The sequence below is a fragment of the Solanum tuberosum genome, unplaced genomic scaffold, assembly GCF_000226075.1.
Source record: "Solanum tuberosum cultivar DM 1-3 516 R44 unplaced genomic scaffold, SolTub_3.0 scf00008, whole genome shotgun sequence".
NCBI classification, from domain to species: domain Eukaryota; kingdom Viridiplantae; phylum Streptophyta; class Magnoliopsida; order Solanales; family Solanaceae; genus Solanum; species Solanum tuberosum.
In genome coordinates, this window is record NW_006238934.1 from 3,387,852 (window position 1) to 3,409,210 (window position 21,359).

Consider the following 21,359-nt stretch of genomic DNA (forward strand, 5'->3'; position numbering starts at 1 on the left):
CTCGACTAATCCTGAATTAGCGTCACATAATTAATTCGAAGAGAACTCTTTCAATCAAGAAAAACTTTTCATACACAAAATTTAAAATTGAGACATCTGATTAACAAAGAAACATATATATCTATTGTTTATTGCATCACACCTTTTGATGATAATCAAACAGTATAACAATTGTTTCTTCTTCTTTTTTTCATCTGATTTTCAATATCAATATTAAAGCTCAATTAATCTAAATTTGCGCCGAATAAAACTCGGACATAACACTCCCTACCTAAAAAAGTTACTACTAAATTTCCATATCCAAGCTAAACCAACCCTATAGTCTATAGTTTATTTTCATTTATTGGTGAATCGCAATTTCCTCTATTCAAATCAACACACGATCACCACGTGTCATAAACAACATTGATGACACTTCTGGTAGCTTCTTCTTCTTCCTCTCTCTTTCTTACTTTGATTCCTTTAACCCAAAAAATACTCTCTTTTTTCCCAAATTTAAAGTTAAATTTTAAAAATCAATTGACATCTCATATCTACCGACACTTAAAAGTCTCTGTTCAATTTCTCCGTGTTGCGTTTAATACGTGGCATATAGATTAGATAGATCCTTTCTTTTTTTCTATAAATAGATTCTCAAAATTTTGGATCTGTTGTAATATCCAGAACATATCTATTTCTTCATTGTTCATATTGGGCACTGAGTTTCTTGGTGTTTGGTGAAAAGGGTAAGTTTTATTTTTTTATTATCTTAATTGGGTGTTGTTTATAGTGTAAAAGTTGGTTCTTTTTGCTGCGTTTATATCGTCTTTAATTGGGTTTATTGGAGTTTTCTTGCTGATTATTAAAAAGGGTGTGTTTTGTTCTTGATTATCTCAATTGGGTGTTGTTTATATTGTGTAAAAGTTGGTTCTTTTTGCTGCGCTTATATCATCTTTAATTGGGTTTATTGGAGTTTTTTTTTGCTGATTATTGAAAAGGGTGTGTTTTATTTTTTATTATCTCAATTGGGTGTTGTTTATATTGTGTAAAAGTTGGTTCTTTTTTATGCTATTATATCATTTTTTTTTATTGGGTCTTTTGTTGTTTAGTGAAAAGGGTAAATTTTTATTTTGATGATCTCAAATGGGTGTTGTTTATTTTGGGTAAAAGTTGATTCCTTTTGCTGAGATTGTATTATCTTTTATTGGGTTTCTTGTTTATTAATTTAATTTGTAATTGATAGTTTTGTTGTATTGAAGAATTTGAGATTGTTGTATGCAAATATATTTGGTGGGTGGGTGGGTGGTGGAGGGTCTTTATGGATCAATTTTGAGGATTCATTTTATAGCTTATGTGATGTTAATTTGGGGACTAGTCTCCTCTTCTCATATTCTCCTTATTTAGTATTCACTTAGTATCTTGTTCTTCTTTTTTACTACTACTACATGTTGCATTGTTTATCTTGTTGTTTTGTTGTCGTTATTTTCCTTTCAATCATGCTTTGATTACACTTCTTTTGGACCGAGGTCTATCGGAAACAATCTACCTACCCGCAAAGGTAGGGGTAAGCTCTGTGTACGTATATGTTGTTGTAGTTGATGTGATGCTAATTTGGGGTTAATAATCTTTACTAGGATCCATTCCCATTCCCCCTTGGAAATTACTAAATGAAATATGTATTGGATATATATTTTGTTATGTCAGTATCACTTTCCTTTTTCTATTGAAGAATTACCATTTTGATTGATTGTGATTGTCCAATAAGTTCACTCCCCTATTATCTTATTCTTCGATTGTATCATTACCAGTTATTTCATTTGTTTCAATTTTCTTATTATTTGTTGTGCTATTGTTCTCTTCTCCAGTTTTTGTTTTTCATCATGGCTTCTTCATTTCTGTATTCCCTTCTTCCCTTCTCTAACCTGCTTTGATATGCTTAATTTAAACTGGGTGGTCGATCCGAAACAACCTCTCTACCTGCATAAGGTAGGGGTAAGGTTTGCGTATAGACCACTCTCTCAAGACTCCACTTATGGGATTACACAGGATACGTTGTTATTATCATCCGGTAAGTTTCTGTATGCTCATGAAGAGCACATAAAAAAGGAAAAAGAAATTTGGAAACAAGAAAGCCTACTTCTTTTTCTCATTTCTGCCTTGTGATTAATTGGGATAGTTGTGGTTGTATTCTGTATTGCGTGGATTCATCATAATCGTGCTAGTTCTACACTGACTATCAACTTACCACAACCCTCTTCCTTTGACGGGCTTTGTACCGGTAAAATTAGCAAGCTCACATGTCGAATAATGGCAATCTATATTGTGTCTACCGTGTGTGTATTAACAGTATTAAAGTGGAATGAGGTTACTAAATAATCAGTGACATCTCTGAGTTATCTTCAATTGCCAAGACTGTAATCTATCTTAGAATCTTACAGTTGCTATTATGGCTTCTCTGCATCTGAATTTGACATTAGGGGGAAAATGTTATGTAGTGGTGGATCAAATCATAGTCTTTTTATATGTAAGGAAGTTCACTGATTATATCTAGTATGGTACTGAAAGAATGAAAATGTAGATAAACTACTGTTAGGTGCGGCATAGGGAGAACATGGAATACTCAAAATGAATTAGAAGCTGAAAGTCTAAAGTGGCACGGAACGGAATATACAAGTGCAGGAAAAGGATAAGAGGAAATGTTTCACTGAAGTAATATTTTTGGAGTCAGGTTTACAGTAAAAGAAGGGGTTTGTTTTCACCATCATGGTTCTTTTCTTTTATAAGTATGTGTTAGTTCCATCTAGTGGATCACTACTGCCTATTTACTGTATTTTCATTTCGTCGACTTACTTTCGATATTTGGCTTTGATCTAATATGATTTTACAGACTAGTAGTTCAGTTGCCTTCCCATGTGATTGTAACTCATAGGTAGTGTGTCACTACACAAAACTGTCATTGAACAGTGTGAACATCCTTGCGAGAGACGAGTTTATGTTTCATTAGGTTTAAACTGCATCTTGATTCTAGTTGGGGGAAAACCTGGCTTATGCAGTGAATCGAATCATAGTTTCTTTACAGCCTACAGGTAATGAAGTTCACTGATTATATCTTAGTATGATACGGGAAGAACGAAAAAGAAGAAAAACCACAGTATAAGTGGGGTTTATGGAGAAGAAAAGCTGAAGAATAGTTTGAAGCTGAAAGTATAAAGGGGCATGGGATATAGAAGTGCAGGAATAAGAATAGAGGATATGTTTCATCGAGATCTTTTTTCGAGTCAAGTTATGGATTCCTTATCCTCCACCATGGTTCTTTTCTTCTCTTGATGTGTGGAAGTTACCATATATGAATTTATTTGTCTATGTCACCCAACTTCCCCCGATACCTTATTCACTGCAGCCTGCGAAAACATTGTTTGTTCTTCATCATTTTGAGGAAAATCTTCTGTGCTGGCGATACTGTCTTTCTACCTAATGTTTTTATTATTAAACATGAAAATGATAGACTTACTGTTTTCTTAATTTTGCATCTCCTTCTCAGATATCTCGGAGAAATTGAAGGCACATTGACACGCGGACAATTTTGGATAGGAAGCGGAAACAACTGTTATTGCCGGGGAAGAAGAAGAAAAGATGGAAAAGGAAGAACAACATCTCAAAGTCGAGAAAGAGATAGAGAAGTCCGAAGATTTGAAGGAGAAAAAGAAAGACAAAAAGGATAAAGAAAAGAACAAGGAGAGTGAGGAGGAGTCGGAGGATGAAACAAAAAATGTAAAAGAGAAGAAAGACAAGAAGGAGAAAAAGGATAAAGAAAAGGAGAAGAGCAAGGAGGAGTCGGAGGAAGAAACCAAGGAAGAGAAGGATGATGAAGAAGGGGAGAAAAAGGATAAAGAGAAGAAACTTAAGAAGGTTAAGAAAGAAAAAAAGGAAAAAGTGAAGAGCGAGGAGGAGTCGAAGGGAGAAAAGGATGAAGAAAAAGTGGAGAAGAAACTCAAGATAGTTAAGATTGAGGAAAAGGAAAAAGAGAAGAAAGACAAGAGCAAGGAGGAGTCGGAGGAAGAAACCAAGGAAGAGAAGGATGATGAAGAAGGGGAGAAAAGGATAAAGAGAAGAAACTTAAGAAGGTTAAGAAAGAAAAAAGGAAAAAGTGAAGAGCGAGGAGGAGTCGAAGGGAGAAAAGGATGAAGAAAAAGTGGAGAAGAAACTCAAGATAGTTAAGATTGAGGAAAAGGAAAAAGAGAAGAAAGACAAGAGCAAAGAGGGGTCGGAGGAAGAAAAAGTGGAGAAGAAACTCAAGATAGTTAAGATTGAGAAAAAGGAAAAAGAGAAGAAAGACAAGAGCAAGGAGGAGTCGGAGGAAGCAACGAATGACGAAAAAGGGGAGAAGAAACTCAAGAAGGAAAAGAAAGAGAAAAAGAACAAAGGAGAGAAAGACAAGATCAAAGAGGAGTCAGAAGAAGAGAAGGATGTTGAAAAAGGGAAGAAAGACAAGAAAAAAGGGGGGTTGGATGAAGAGAACAAGAGCGAAGCAGAGGAAGAAGAGAATGATGAAAAGGGTGTAAAGAAGGATAAGGAGAAGAAAGAGAAAAATGATAAAGGAAAGAAAGATAAGAACAAAGAGGAGTCAGAGGAAGAGAAGGATGATGTAAAAGGGAAGAAGAAAGACAAAAAGGATAAAGAAAAGAAAGACAAGAGCAAAGAGTTGTCAGAAGAAGATGATGAAGAGAAGGATGATAAAGAAGGCAAGAAGAAGGATAAAGAAAAGAAAGTCAAGGCGAATGCAGCTGAAGTCGCCACAAGAGAGATAAAAGTTGAGGAAGATAAGAAAGTATCCGACGGTGAAGCAGAAGAGAAAAATAAAAGCAAGAAGAAGGAGAAGGAAGGTAAGGATGAGAAACAAAAGGATTCGAAAAAAGATAAAGCTGAGAAGAAGAGAAAACTCGAGGACAAGTATAAAAGCAAAGATCTGAGTAAGTTGAAATCCAAGTTGGATAAGATCAATGCCAAACTGGAAGCTCTTCAGCTGGAAAAAGCAGACATCCTGAAGACAATAAAAGAAACAGAAGATAAGAACTTAGCAGTGGTTGAGAGTTCCAAAGATGCAGAATCAAAGGCACACGACGAGTAGTCGCTGAACAGTGAGTAGTATATTTTCATAATACTGTTACGTATACTAATACAGTGTTTGTGTATCCTTTTTCTTCCACTGTCATGTAGAAATGTACTGTCTTTGTCTTAAATAAGTTAAAAAGTATAGATGATATTTGTATTAAGTTCTCATATATTTTGACATTCTGCAATTCATCTTAACAAAAATTCACTTCCTCTTCCTATATTGCTCGTCTATTGGAAACAACCTCTCTACCTTTACAAGGCAGAGTTAAGCGTACACACCACCCTTTATTGGCCCTACTGGTAAGATTATGCTGAATATGTCGTCATCGTCGTCATTCTTCTATCTTGTTTTATGGTCATTGGTCTAGGCCATTGCATCTACAAACTAAGCAAGTAAAGTGTTGATGAGTCTCTGCCTCATTCCCAATTGAAATTGTATTAAATGTTGGCAACTAAGGTGTCGTTACTGATCAATAAAGTGGGTTGAGAATCCGCAACTACTACCGTGGTTGTTGCCAACGGGGATCCCTTTTTTGAGAAAAGAGGTCAAGGGGCTAAGTGACTCCGTGGGCTTTAGGAATCGAAACCGGACCAAGCTCGCACACAAGCCTGCTAGAATCTTGATGTTTCTGATTCAAATTCCAACAAAGACAGAAGATACTACTCCTTCTGTCCAACAATATTTGTCCATTATTGAGTTTGCACATTTATTAAGAAATTATAAATAGAAGGGTAAGTTTACTATATCACCCTTTGAATATAATAAATACAATGTCTTGAATAATGTAATAGGGAAATGACTATAGTTAATGATTAGGAACTAAGGGTTCGTTTGGTGTGAGGGATTAGAAATAATAGTGATGGGATAAAAAAAAAATTATGTTGTTTGGTTGGCAAGTCCGGGATAACTTATCTCGGGATTAATAATTAGTACCGGGATAAGTTATCCTTCCCCATGGGTGGTATAGTAATCCCGGGATAACTTATCCCGAGATAAAATAGGTAAATGACAAATATGTCCCTTTAAATCCTTTTTATACATCATTTTTTACATTTATGTATATTTACATTTTTTTTAATACCATGTATAATAATATTTACTACTCCTTATTTTTATGATAATTATACATATTTTTCTATTAAAAAATTATACTATATAAATATAATTTTTATTTATGAATTTATTTGACTAATTCTTATGTTTATTTTATTTTGATTTCTCATAAATTTTCTTCTCTTTAATAAACTTAAGAGGGAAGTTCTATTTTTAAGCTAAATAAGAAAAAAGTTATATTTTTAAATACACATGGTACTTATCATGGGAATACATAAACAAAAATATTTAAGTTAAATAAAATAAAAGTTTTATTTTAAAAAATGAATAACTAAAGCTCACAAAGAAATATTTAAAAAGTTTAAATAAAGTGAAGGGTAATTTTGTAAACAAACAACTTGTTCTTAAAATTTATCAATATATATTATTTTGAATATAACAAACCAAACACTCAATAAGAAATAATCTCAGGACAACTTATCCCATCATAACTAATCCAACATAACTTATCCCAACATAATTTATCCCATCATAACTCATATTCAAACCAAACGACCTCTAAGTGTATAATTATCCATTGATTTCATAAAATGGACAAGTGTTGTTGGACATTGTAAAATAGTGTAGTAGACAACTATTGTTGGATGGAAGGAGTAGGTGATATTTTCCTATCTGTTCTAGTCTTGATGGACAAAGTTATTTGATAATGTTGTTGGTGGGAGATGGCAAGTATCCTATGGAACTAGTCGAGTCCGAATACCATGGTTATTTGGTCAATTTACTCAGATCCTAATTTTAACATTGTTTGATAGACATTAATATGGATTTATAGTTTCACTGTACTATGAAGTCTCAGATAATTATTTTTTATCCTACTACCATTTTGCTTATGGAACATTCACCGTACTCACAATAAAATTATTTTCTTAAATTTTGTGTCAATCAAAATCGAAGCAGGTAGGGGTTGGGGCCTGGGGGTGGGTACTCATGGTTTGTTGAGATAACAAATTATTTCACATGGAAAGATTAATGACATGAAAAAGACATATTTAATTTGCTTACATCTTTATGAATATTATAGAATATATCTTATAATATAAGTTACGGGCACCATTAGTTTATTGATTTTTTCAACTACTAAAGTGGACTATATAAGTTATGTGCACCATCAGTTTATTGATTTTTTCATTCCATTGAATTAACAATTAAAAAAAGGATATAATAAGCGTAATATGATAACCTAAAAATGGAATAACAGCATGTTATATCTAATTAAATCATATCAATGATATATATTATAGGAAAAAAGGAGAAATATACCCCTAAATTATCGTAAATGATATGCAGATACCCTTTGTCATACTTTTGGGACATTGGTGCCCATGCCGTCCATAAACTAGAGCATATATACCATTTAATTTATACTAACGGACATACACGTGTCACAATCTTATCCACCGACATACATGTGTCACAATCTTATCCACCGACCTGACATTTATTAAATATCGGATCGACGGATAAGATTGTGTCACGTGTCCCTATTTAGTCTTCCGTTAGAGTGAAGGGCATATATGCTCTAGTTTTTGGACGGCAGGGACATCAATGTCCCAAAAGTATGGCGAAGGATATATCTGCATACCATTTACGATAGTTTAGGGATATATTTGTCCTTTTTTCCTATATCATTTTTAAATTGTCAGTTACATATAGCACCTTAAATTCTTTGAAAATCTACAAGATTTACTATAGTTCCATTACAAATTGCAACTTAATTATAATCATTCAATCTAAATTACTTATTAAATTTTTGAAAGGTACTTTCACCTTCTAAATTAATTACGTAATTGATACGCATCCATCAATTAGGATTGTAAGTTTAAGACATAGTACAATTATTGTGGTACCATTTAAGTCTTAGATTTTTTGTGAGAAAATGACATAAATAGTCCCTCAACTATAGGAGTAGGTCTAAAATGGTCCCTGAACTATACACTTAACGGATTTAGTCCTTCAACTATTCAAAAATTTGTCAGTTTTGGTCTCTTAACTATACACTTATCGATTTTAGTCCTTTAACTATAAACTTACCGATTTTAATCTTTTAAGTATTCAAAAACTTATCAAGTTTGGTCTTTGTCCACTTTTTTAATACAAATAGCTTAGGTTTATATTAACAGAATCTATGCCTCGAGAAATTAAATCTTTTAACAACTTTTTCTGATGGTTCTCTCTCCGTTACTTTTTCTTCAAATTAACCTTATGCGAAAAACCTTAACCTCAACGATTTAAAATAAAATTTATGAGGAAAGAAAATATAAGTCATAATTTTATTCAACAAAGGATAAAATGAAGCATATTATTGTTACTAATGACTTGAATATGTTAAACTTTATTATAAAAAGAAAAAAGTTATTATCCGTTAAATCCAAAGTTTGTACTCCAACGATTTCATTGAACAGAATTTGTTTAATTTTTCAGAAATGGTAATTTATAAAATGGTAGATTTGCAATTTTTAAACTTTTTTTAAAAATAGATCAATTGTATTATTCTATTCATTTTATTTTACGTAAAGAAATTTGAGTAATTTAAATAAAATTCGCATTGATTAGCATGATGCATGATAAGTTTCTCGAACAAAAACTATCAAAGTTTAGGATGGTGCGTATTAAAAACCAAAGCTATTTGTATTAAAAAAAATGGACAAAGACCAAACTTGATAAGTTTGTGAATACTTAAAGGACTAAAGTCGGTAAATTTATAGTTAAGGGACTAAAACCGGTAAGTGTATAGTTAAGGGACCAAAGCTGACAAATTTTGAATAGTTAAAGGACTAAATCTGTTAAGTGTATAGTTCAGAGACCATTTTAAACATACTCTTATAATTGAGGGACTATTTATGTCATTTACTCGATTTTTTGTCAACCACATATTGTTACTTAAATTGAACAAATACATGGAAGGTCAGACTCACTCAGACATAACACGTAAGTTATATTTAAACTTCACTTAAAAATAGTTTGTCAAAGATATTTGAGAATCAATGGTCAAATGCTAGTTTACATACGAGCGATATATATATATATATATATATATAAATTAAATCTTAAATATGTATAGAGCTGTCAAAATGGGCTGATCCACCCCATCCGGGCTAATTCATACAGGCTTTGAAATTTTACGGGTCAGGCCGAGCTAGCCCATTTTTTATGTGGGCCAGAAAATGGTTGGCCCAACCCACAAGTACGTGGGCTACCGGCTTTGCCGGTCCAGCCCTCTTTTAAAAAAAAGTATATTTCTTATAATTTTTTTAATTCAATTATAATTTAAAAATATTATCATAATTATCGACAAGATAATATTATATGGTGTTAGTGTTACTACTTGTTAATCAAATCCACAAATAAAATTATCTTTATAATATTTATTAAGTTTGATTTCAAGTAAAAACATAAATAGCTAAATAGAAATATTAACCTAATTGTTTTTCAATGATCATAACAAAACACAAAAACTATGACAACATTCCATAGATTACGGCTTATGTAGTGATTCTCTAGAAATTTTAGAAAATTTTTATTTTATGTAGTACATATTTTATAAATATAATTTATATTTAAATTGTAATATTTCAAACTTTTAACAAATTTTGAGTTTAGACTCTTGTTATTTTTAATACTCTATTTTTATTTATTTTTTAAATTAATTTTTATTTATCCCACGGGCCGGCCCTATCCATATTTCAAGCCCCACAAATCGACATGCTTATTCAGGCCGGGCTAAAAAGTCATTTTCTTAAATGGGATACGATCCAAAAATCGTATCCCATCCCTATCAAATCACGGGTTAGGCCAGGCCAGCCCTATGGGCCTAGCCCATATTGACGGCTCTAAATATGTATAGTTAATTAGTGTAATCGTAAATGCTTAACTTGTTTATTTCCTATGCATATGCTTGAGTTTAGGAAAATAAGCGAGTTATTTGACCAGCACAAATTGAAATATGTTTAGCATATTATGATATAATAACTGATTATACCTTCGTACATATATTTATTAAATTGATGTAAAGATATAAATAAATGTGAACAGTTTAGAAACCATTTTCTCTTCCTATATATAACAAAGTGAAATAACCCCAAACCATACCTTACTTTTAAGCCTTTTCACAAAATAATAATAAATAAACCAGAAATGGCAGAATTGAGAGAAAAATGGAGTCTTAAAGGCACCACTGCACTTGTTACTGGTGGCTCCAAAGGCATAGGGTGAGTTTTAAAATTTCCCTCTAACTCTTTCGGAATTAGCTAGGGAATTTATCGATGATTTCTAACTAATTTATTGCTAAAAAAACTCCTATTTAGTTGAATTTACTTATAATCTGTTGGCAATCATAGCTAAATTGGGATTACTATGAATATTTTGTTGTTTAGCTATGCAGTTTTGGATGTTGCTAATTACTTTATATTATTTTTTTTCATATGTAGATTGCTTATTATGGTAGAAGATTAGTAGGGGAGGAGGTTGTCTTATCTTGCAAAGGTTTAGGCTTGTTAGTGTTTGTTGTAGTACTAGTCGTACCCTTAGTTCTTGTTGTATGTTGTTTATTGCGTTTTCGATTATCTTATTATTTTGTTTTTATTATTGTTTACTTCTTGTAGATTTTACCCTGTTTTTTATACTTTCTTCATTGTTTTCTTCTACTTTTACTTGAGTTCAATACACTTGAGCCGAGGGTCTTTCGAAAACATATCTCTGTCTCTACGAAGTAGTGGTAGAATCTATCTTCCCCAGACCCTACTTAATGAAATTTCACTAGATATGTTATTGTTGTTCTTGTCGTTAGAACCATAGGCCAATTCACACTAAAACATTATATTAATTATTATTTTTCTTTGTCATTTGATTTATCGTTATCATGTTTTATAATTGTTTTTAGGTACGCTATAGTGGAAGAATTGGCAAATTTTGGAGCAAGAGTATATACATGTTCACGTAATGAAAATGAACTTCAAGAATGCCTTGATATTTGGAGAAAAAAGGGACTTAAAGTTGAAGGTTCTGTTTGTGACTTATTATCTCGTACTGAACGTGAAAAACTTATGAAGACTATTGAAGATGTATTTGATGGAAAGCTTAATATTTTGGTCAGACTAATTGTTCCCTCGATTTTTTAAGTAATTTGATAATATAAAAGTTATTAACGCATAATATATATATGATGTATAACTTCTTCTTTTTTGTGATTAATTAGGTGAATAATGCAGGAGTGGCAATACATAAGGAAGCTAAAGATTTCACAAAACAAGATTACAATATAATTATGGGAACTAATTTTGAAGCTGCTTATCATTTATCTCAAATTGCTTATCCTTTATTGAAGGCTTCTCAAAATGGAAATGTTATTTTTGTTTCTTCTATTGCTGGATTTTCAGCATTGCCCTCTCTTTCTCTTTACTCTGCTTCCAAAGGTAACCTTTACGCGACAAATTCAGAATTTAAAATTGATTCTCATGTTGGTGAGTCAATCGTTATTTTGTTTATATGATTTTTAGTTAACGTTAACTTTTTATGTAAGTTAATTTTTGGGTTTAAATTAGGTCCAGTGTTATCATGATATTATCAAAATTTAAACCTATACAAATTCATTATTTAACGTGAATGAATTTGTTGTTTTTTTTGTACTTTGAATATGTTTTATCTTATTAAGAATATTGTTTAAGGTAACTTGTCAGGCTATGATATTTTATCATGACTTTTTTATTTTTGTTATTTCTTTCTATTAGAGCTGTCAATATGGGCTAGCCCACCCTATCCGGGCTAACCCATACAAGCTTTGACATTTTACGGGTCAGGCCGGGATAGCCGATTTTTGGTGTGGGCCAGAAAACGGTCGGCCCAGCCCACAAGTACGTGGGCTACAGGCTTATCGGGCCAGCCCACTTTTTTAAAAATTATATTTTTTTATAATTATTAAAATAAAGTATAAATTATAATTTAAAAATATTATCATAAATATCGACAAAACAATATTACATGGTGTTAATGTTACTACTTGTTAATCAAATCCACATTAATAAATATCTAAATAGAAATATTAACCTAATTGTTTTGTCACATTAAAACAAAATGTGACAATATTCCAACCATAAAAAAGTTAAAAATAAACTCCTTAAAAAAATCATGAAACTTATGGTGTATCTAACACATCATGAAATCTATAGCGTATCCAACACTTCATGATCATCTTCATCAAGCATATCTGAATCAGCTTATGGCAAGGTTGTCTTAACATCTTCATTTTCATCTGCAATTTATATGCGGTTTCAATTAGTTAAATATTAAATAGATTTTGAGTTTGGACTCTCTTTAATTTTAAATTTTAATATTATATTATATTTTTTAATTATTTTTATTTGGCCCACGGGCCGGCCCTACCTATATTTCTCAAGCCCCACAAATCAACAGGCTTATTCAGGCCAGGCTAAAAAGCCCTTTTCTTAAATGGGCTCCAAAAATCTTAGCCCGGCCCTATTAAATCTCGGGTTAGGCTAGGCCGGCCCAACGGGCCTATTCCATATTGACGGCTCTACTTTCTATATACTCCTCTAGACTGTTTTCTTTTTCTTGAGCTGAGGATCTGTCGAAAATAACTTCTCTACCTACCTCCAAAGTAGGATAAGGCCTGTGTATATTTTACCCTCTCCAGTCTCATTTTTGTGGGATTTACACTGAATATGTTGTTGTTGAATTTGTCGTCCTATTTTTTTATTTTATTTTTACATTTGGTGACAACCATTTTTTTTAAATCTTATATTATTAATAATATAGGTGCAATAAATCAAATGACAAAGAACTTGGCATGTGAATGGGCCAAGGACAATATTCGGGTCAATTCTGTTGCTCCAGCAGTCATTTTAACCCCACAAATTGAAACTGCAATTAAGGTATAGTATGATTCTTTGTAGGCAAAAGGACAAATATACCTCACAACTATCGTAAATGGTATGCAGATATTTTCTGTCATATTTTTGGGACATTGGTACTCTTGTCGTTCAAAAACTAGAGCATATATACTATTTACACTAACTGACATACACGTGTCATAATCTTACCCACCGACCTGACATTTATTAAGTATCGGATCGACGGATAAGATTACGCCATGTGTCCCTATTTAGTCTTTCGTTAGAGTGAAGGGCATATATGCTCTAGTTTTTTTACAGCAAGGGCACCAATGTCTCAAAAGAATGACGGAGGGTATTTACATACCATTTACGATAGTTCAGGGGTATATTTGTCATTTTTACATTTTAGTTTTTATTTATCAATATGTTCTACCAATATTGCTATTTACTTAGTGTTGAAAAAAACTTTGTCGAGTATCTCAAAAGTAAGTGTTCCTCGTGAAGTAGAAAGAATTTATTTTCGCACTTCATAAATAATTGTCCTTATTAGTGAGTCGATAAATAACCAAAAAAATGGATTGGACTGGCACACACAAGAGAATTGAATCGCAATACAAAGCGAGTTCATGTCTTTTAGAGTGAAATATAACGTGAGACTTGGTCTAAGTCAATTGTACATAAGTTCTATGATATTAACAAATTAAAAGGAGGAATTTTGTCACTTTTTAAACGGATGATATACTTATTATATTTACCACCGTAAAATGTCTTTTAATCTCTTCCTAAGAGTTTCTACCCTTTTTGCCTCCTTACTGACTCAAACTCACGATCTTATGATTGAAAGCATAAGGTGATTATCATCTGAATTAAAATAAAAATATGATTAATAAATATTCATATAGTCGACTCAAACTTAAATATGAGTGAAGCATATTAGTTATTATTGTTGTACCAAAAATAAAACTTTTATGTGTCCATGTCTCTATTCATGCAACATAAACATGTCAAGAAAACAATTTATTTATTATTTTTTTAATATTATTCTTTTTTATTGCAGGAAAACCCTCAACAAAAAGAAGAAATTGATAGTTTTGTTGTTAAGACTCCTTTGGGCCGGGCCGGAAAGCCCGAAGAAGTTTCAGCAGTAATAGCTTTTCTTTGCTTCCCAGCTGCTTCTTATATTACGGGCCAAATCATATGGGCCGATGGTGGATTTACAGCTAATGGTGGGTTTTAAGTGTTATTTTCTTTGGGCTTTGTAATCTTTTTCTATTTTTTGTAATTTGTATTTTGGGCCTTTTATCGGCCCATTATGCTTTGAACAATTTCTATGTCCATGTGCTTGTGTTCTTCAACTACACACTTCCATTTTCACGTGTTTGTTATTTGGCTAATCTAGAGAAATTTCACTAGTTTAGAAGTTAACTATTTAGATATATGCTAGATTGCAATATTATGAATTTTTTCAGATTTTGATGCGTCTAGATACATATACCTCGAGATAAATTGGGGAAAAGTTAGTTGTGTTCAAGACACAATGTATCCAAGTGAATTCGCGTGTATCTGAGATATATAGACAAATCTCGCTCGTCTCCCCTCCATCTCGCACGTCACCTCTCCTATGTATCTGGTATCCCAGTTACATATGACTCACATCATATACATACAGATAATGTGCATCTAGTGTGATTAGCATGTATATGAGATACATACACAAATCCCGCATGCCTCCATCCCATCTCGCTCGCCACTTTCCTATGTATCTGGTATCCTAGGTACATGTGAATTACATCATATACATACATATACATATATGTAGTGTGTATCTAGTGTGATTAGCATGTATTTGAAATACATAGACAAATATCGCTCGTTTCTCTCATATTCTTGCTCGCCTCTCTCCATATTTCAGTGTATCTAGTAGTAAAAAACATATATTTATAATTAAACATGTATATGTTATATTTACTAACTCTCCCTATAGTTTGAAACATGATTGTGTTTTGTTCTTTAAACACCTACCACAATTATTATAGTTATAGACCACCATGTATGTTTTCCATTACAAATTGGAACTTAATCATAGCCATTCAATCTAAACCATTTGAATTATTGATAGGCAATTTCAAATAACAAATTTATTCTTTGATTCACAATCACAGATGATTATATAGATTAGAGAAAAGACATAAAGTCACCACTGAAGTTGTCCCCAAATTTCAAAAAGACACCTTAATTTTGCGGGTGTCCTATTACCCACTAAAGTATTTCCAACAACTATAAATACACCCTTTTTACAACTTTTGTAATCTCATAGCTTGTGTGTGTGTTTCACCTCAAATAAAATAATATAATTTTATTTTTCTTACTCATTTAATAATGAATTGGGTAAAATCCTAACTCACTCACATTTTGATCCTCAAAATCTTCTTGGTCAAGTCCAAAAGCACAAACAAGTTGTGAGTACAAACTCAAAAGCTTCAATGTAAATGGGTGCATTAACTAATTTGGGTTTAATAGATATAAATTGTTCGTGAAAATGGTCTTGACGAGTTGTTGCATCATTGAGGAAAGAATTCAAAGGCATTGAGATAATTTTGGAGTTTCAATTGATGGGTTCTTTTTAGCGTCGTGCCGCTGTAGTGTTAGGGTTTTGCCCTGATTTTCTTATCTTTTTTTTAAGTTTATTTTTTCCAAAACGAAAAGACAAAACATTACTATAAATGTTTTTACTTTTAATGAAAGGAAAATATAATTCTATTCCATATTTGGTTTATTCTTTCCTTAAAGGAAAAGTATGAAATGATATAAATTGAAGATCCCTATTCTCATATCAAAAAAACACAATAGAATACACAATGTAGTCATTTAGAGAGTCTTGTTTATGAAACATATTTATGTTTTTTAATATTAATTTTATAATATGTAGGTCGTTTGATTAAACTATATTAATAATAACGTTTTTAGCATACTTTTATTTGTCGTCCTAATCACTTTTGAACCCAACAAGTAGCTCTATTTTTTGTTGTTGTTGCAGAAGACGAAGATGGAATGAGCTAAAATGGAGTTTTTGCAGAGGTGGAAAATGGAAGATTTGGATATGAGATTTTTGTGGAATCCTTCGTTTTCACTATTTACATAACAGTGAAGATTTTCACTTAGGAATCCTATAAAATCTTCTTAATTATATTCTTAAGTAAATATGAAATTGTTCTTCAACAACCACCATGAAAGGCATTGACCAATAAATCCTCTGTTTCTTGAACTTTTTTAGAAATTGGAGGCTTACAATCTTAATACGTGGCATTTTTAGATTGGTTTGGGGTGATTTTTTTGTCATTCACGCACCCCCAATACATGAGATTACACCTGCTCTGAGAATGGGTTAAAATGGTGTATTTATAATCGTTAGAAATGGTTTTGTGGAGTAATAGGACATCCGCAAAGTTAAGGTGTCTTTTTTAAAATTCGGGACAACTTCAGTGATGACTTTATATCTTTTCTCTATAGATTATTATAAACATATTACAAAGTTCATGGTCCCATTATGACATATTTTGCCATAATTAATATTTTGCAATTGAAGCAAATTTTGATTTTCGTTTTGCTTGTAATTAAATCTATTTTATAGCCACCACATGTTGTCACTTAATTTAATAGGCACATTAGAAATAGACATAATTGATAACACGTTAGCTAGCCTAAGCTTATAAACTATCGGTATGTATAAGTTAAAATTTAAAAAATTATCGTCAATTAGTTTAATCACCAACGCTAGCTAATGGCTCAAAAAGGCACAAAAATTGAACAAAATTTCTAAAAGGGCAATATTTGAATGGAGGGACAAATGACGTTAATTAAATATATATTGTAAGGCTCATGTTGCCAAAAAAAGCCTTACAACATACATTTTTATTTCGTGTTAAATCGAAACGGGGGAGTATATCTTTATAAAGCAAAGATTATTTTTATTTTCAAATCAAATTATCAATGATGAACAATCATGGTTTTTTTAGATAACAAACTATTTCACAGGATTTTGAAAGATTAATGACATGAAAAAGACATTTATCTGCTTACACCATTATTTAAGAAAATTATAGAAACTATATTTTAATACTACTACTAATGTAGTATGACTTTAAGTTACGTGCACTGTCAAGTTTATTGATTTTTTCACTCCATTGAATTAATAATTAAAAAATGATATAATAAGCATGTTATATCTAATTCTTTGAAAATCTTCAACATTTACTACAGTCCCATTACAAATTGCAACTTAATTATAATCATTCAATCCAAATTAATTACGTAATTGATTCACATCCACAAATTAGAAGGACAATTCTTGAGGTATCATTTCAAACCTGATTTATAGACAACCACATATTGTTACTGAAATTGAACAAATACGTGGAAGGTTAGACGTAAGTTAAATTTAAACTTCACTCAAAAATAGCTTATTAAAAATATTTGAGAATTTATGGTTAAATGCTATATATATGGACGATATATATAAATTAAATCTTAAATATGTATAGTTAATTATTAGTGTAATAGCCAATAATGCTTTAACTTTTGTGAATTAAGAAAATACATTCTCAATAGTCAATATCATTAAAGTTTATTTCCTATGCTTATGCTAGAGTCTAATAAGCGACTAATTAACTTGTACAAATTGAAATAGGTTGAACAAATCATGATTTTATAGATTGATTTTATTTCCGTATAGATATTTATTGAATCGATGTAAAGATATAAATCAATGTGAACCGTTCACACACGCTATGAAACCATTTTCTCTTCGTATATATACAAAGTGACTCCAAACCTTACCTTACTTTTAAGATTTTTCACAATATCATATTAATAATAAATAAATAAACCAGAAATGGCACAATTGAGAAACAAGGAGGAAAAATTGAGAGAAAATGGAGTCTCAAAGGCACCACTGCACTTGTTACTGGTGGCTCCAAAGGCATAGGGTGAGTTTTAAAATTTCCCTATAAATCTTTTGAAATCAGCTACGGAATTTATCGGTAATTTCTAGCTAACTCGTTGTTAAAAAATTCTTAGTTGATTGAATTTTCTTATAACATGTCGCCAATCATAGCCAAATTGGGATAAGAATGAATATTTTGTTGTTTAGCTACGCAGTTTTGTTTGTTGATATACTTTATATTATTTTTTCATATGTAGGTTGATATTGGGGTAGAAGGTTAGTAGGGGTGGAGAGTTATCTAGTCTTGCAAATATTTAATCTTGTTGATGCTTGTCATAGTACTAACCGTACCCTTGTAGTGCTTGTCATATGTTGTTTATTGTGTTTTCAATTATCACACTATTTTGTTGTTGTTATCGTTTCTTTCTCGTAGATTTTATACTGTACTTTTTATCTATTGCTATGCTTTCTTCATGTTTTCTTTCACTTTTACTTGAATTTGATGCACTTGAGTCGAGGGTCTTTCGAAAATGGTCTTTTTACTCCTCGAAATAATAGCAAGGTCTACATAAACTCTGTCTTTTCCAGGCCCCACTTAAACCATTGGCCAATTCACATTAAAACATTATATTTTTTAAGTATATAATTTTCTTTTGTGATCATTTGATTTATCGTCATCGTGATGTTGTAATTGTTTTTAGGTATGCTATAGTGGAAGAATTGGCAAATTTTGGAGCAAGAGTATATACATGTTCACGTAATGAAAATGAACTTCAAGAATGCCTTGAAATTTGGAGAAAAAAAGGACTTAAAGTTGAAGGTTCTGTTTGCGATTTATTATCTCGTACTGAACGCAAAAAACTTATGAAGACTATTGAAAATGTATTTGATGGAAAGCTCAATATTTTGGTTAGACCACTTTTGTTTGATTCATCTATATTATAATTCCGACTCGCCAGATGGTGGATTGTGGTGGGATGATTAAGATTCCTTCATTTTTAGCCAAAAATCTCGTATTTGAGCTTCTATTTTTTTTCAAAAATATCAAACCACACATACTAGGAAACACATTTCCAACGAAATCCATCGAAAATGTGCTTTTGGAAAATTATTTCCGTCAAAAAATCATGATTTTCAAGAGAATTTCTAACATTTTTTTTTTGAAGGAATATGTCAGGAATCAATCGACTTATCTACAATGTTTCTGATGGATTTTTCGTCAAGCGCTTGATAATTGACTTATTGAAAATGTTTCTAACAGATTTTTCGTTCAAAATCCCAATATATTTATGACTATGGTTTTCCAATGGGAACATCCGTTGAAAATTTACATTTTTCTAGCCGTGAAATAATTTATTTTGCTAGTAGTTTAAGAAATAAAATTATACTTTTATGGAGTTATAATTAGTCGTTACAATTGTTTGACTAATTTTACTTTGTTCATGATTAATTAGATAAATAATGCAGGAGTAGCTATATATAAGGAAGTTAAAGATTATACGGAAGAAGATTACAACATAATTATGGGAATTAATTTTGAAGCTGCTTATCATTTATCTCAAATTGCTCATCCATTATTGAAGGCTTCTCAAAATGGAAATATTATTTTTGTTTCTTCAACTACTACATTTTCAGCCATGCCTTCTCTATCTCTATACTCTGCTTCTAAAGGTAATGTTTTCTACTCATCATTTTTACTTTTCCGAGGGTCTTTCGAAAACTGTTTCTCAACCTCTATGAGATAGAGATAAGATCTGTGTATGCTCTATCCTCCCAGACCCTACTTATTGAGATTTCACTGAGTATGTTATTATTATTATTGTTGTTGTTTGTTACGGATCTGAATTTGGATAGTCAAAAATTTTAAATATGAATATGGAATCTTTTTTGAAATGAAATTTATATATTTAGAAATAGAAATAACCTTGGGATCCTTTGAAGTTGGTATTTCGAAAGTCTTGACCCCTCGACCTTAACTAATTCCATGTACACATCAATGAGGTCTATTAATAAATGGGTCGGGTTGAAGGGTCAATCTTTTGAAAAACCAATTTCATGGGGTAACTAAGAAATAAATTAATTCAGGTGTGCATCGATAAATGATTCCAATTTTAGTGGAGTCTCAACTTTTTTTTTATAATTTAAAAATCATATAAAAATACTATAAAAATATTTAAACTTTAAATGACAAGTGAAAAAATTACAGTTAATAAAAAAGGGCTTAGTTTCGAAATTCAAACACCGCCGCATAAATTGAAACAACAAGGGGACCATACATATTGAAGTAGTTACTGTAATGTTTTAGTTATAAGGAATTATAGGTTTCTTACTTGATATAAATTTGAATTAATAAAATTAATTATAGATATCGAATAGTTAAAAAAAAAACTATAAACTCCCAAAAACTTCCATTTTATTTATTTTTATAGGAGCAATAAATCAAATAACGATGAATTTGGCTTGTGCGTGGGCCAAGGACAAAATTCGTGTTAATTCAGTTGCACCAGCATTAATTTCAACTCCACTCATTGAAGCAGCAAGCGTAAGTTTCGATTTCGAGCTATAGGTATGAAAAAAATCCTTAATAAATAATATTTTCTTGAATAAGTTTTGAATTTGTCGGGTTCTCATATGAATATCGGGAAAAAATCTAGTTTACTAACATGATTGAAATACACATAATATATATATTGTGTATATTTTGATCATATTGATAAACTATTTGGAACGATATCTATTCTAACATTTTTCCTTTTGGTACTTTTTTAATCTAAAATCTTAGACCAAACACTTTAATTCTCTAAAATAAATATTTTTTGTTATAATTAAAATAATTGATTTTTTTATATCTATTTTTTTTTTAATGTTCTACTTTATTGCAGAAAAATCCTTGACAAAAAGAAGAAATAGATAAATATATTTCTCGAACTCCAATGGGCCGGATCGGAAAGCCCGAAGAAATCTCGGCCCTAATAGCCTTCCTTTGTTTCCCTGCGGCTTCATATATAACGGGCCAGATTATATGGGCCGATGGTGGATTCACTGCTAATGGTGGATTTTAAATAGGGAACTTTCGGAAATAGCCATAATAATAAATTTAATTATGTTCTATAGCTATAATTTACATATTTACGGGTTGTAGCTACAGTTTAAGCTGTCTCGTTTGTATAATTAACAGGTTTGTATAATTTGCAGGTACATTTGTATAATTCAGTTATTTTTGTATAAACTCGAAATAACGAATTGATACAATTACAAACATCTGAAGAGTAAATAGTTATACAATTTATATTATACAAAATTACATTATACAAAAGTTATACAAATTGTATTACACAAATTCCGAATTATACAAACGTGC

General features: G+C 31.3%; 2 protein-coding genes and 1 pseudogene across 3 annotated transcripts; all 3 read left to right on the forward strand.

Annotated features, from left to right (window-relative positions):
* Positions 1-462: 462 nt before the first annotated feature.
* On the forward strand, positions 463-5,289 carry LOC102591276 (ABC transporter F family member 4-like). Its single transcript, XM_015310060.1, is given in 3 exon segments — positions 463-725; positions 3,521-4,146; positions 4,148-5,289. Coding segments are annotated over 2 exon segments (1,494 nt in total). The 5' UTR covers positions 463-725; positions 3,521-3,612; the 3' UTR covers positions 5,108-5,289.
* A 4,982-nt stretch (positions 5,290-10,271) lies between these two features.
* On the forward strand, positions 10,272-14,430 carry LOC102594491 (tropinone reductase 1-like). Of its 2 annotated transcripts, none has more exons than XM_015309080.1 (5): positions 10,272-10,416; positions 11,088-11,295; positions 11,403-11,667; positions 12,980-13,095; positions 14,114-14,430. In XM_015309080.1, exons 1-5 carry the CDS (start codon positions 10,343-10,345, stop codon positions 14,291-14,293), a joined length of 843 nt encoding a protein of 280 aa, XP_015164566.1. In that variant the 5' UTR covers positions 10,272-10,342; the 3' UTR covers positions 14,294-14,430.
* Positions 14,431-17,940: 3,510 nt separating this feature from the next.
* On the forward strand, positions 17,941-21,104 carry LOC102594815 (tropinone reductase 1-like; annotated as a pseudogene).
* Positions 21,105-21,359: the final 255 nt, after the last annotated feature.

What these genes read in the sequence shown, in the direction of transcription:
- LOC102594491 (XM_015309080.1), top strand. Translation starts at nt 10,343, where the DNA reads ATGGCAGAATTGAGAGAAAAATGGAGTCTTAAAGGCACCACTGCACTT. An exon ending in GGTGGCTCCAAAGGCATAGG is followed by an intron (nt 10,417 to 11,087) that starts GTGAGTTTTAAA and finishes AATTGTTTTTAG; the next exon opens with GTACGCTATAGTGGAAGAAT. An exon ending in TAAAATTGATTCTCATGTTG is followed by an intron (nt 11,668 to 12,979) that starts GTGAGTCAATCG and finishes TTAATAATATAG; the next exon opens with GTGCAATAAATCAAATGACA.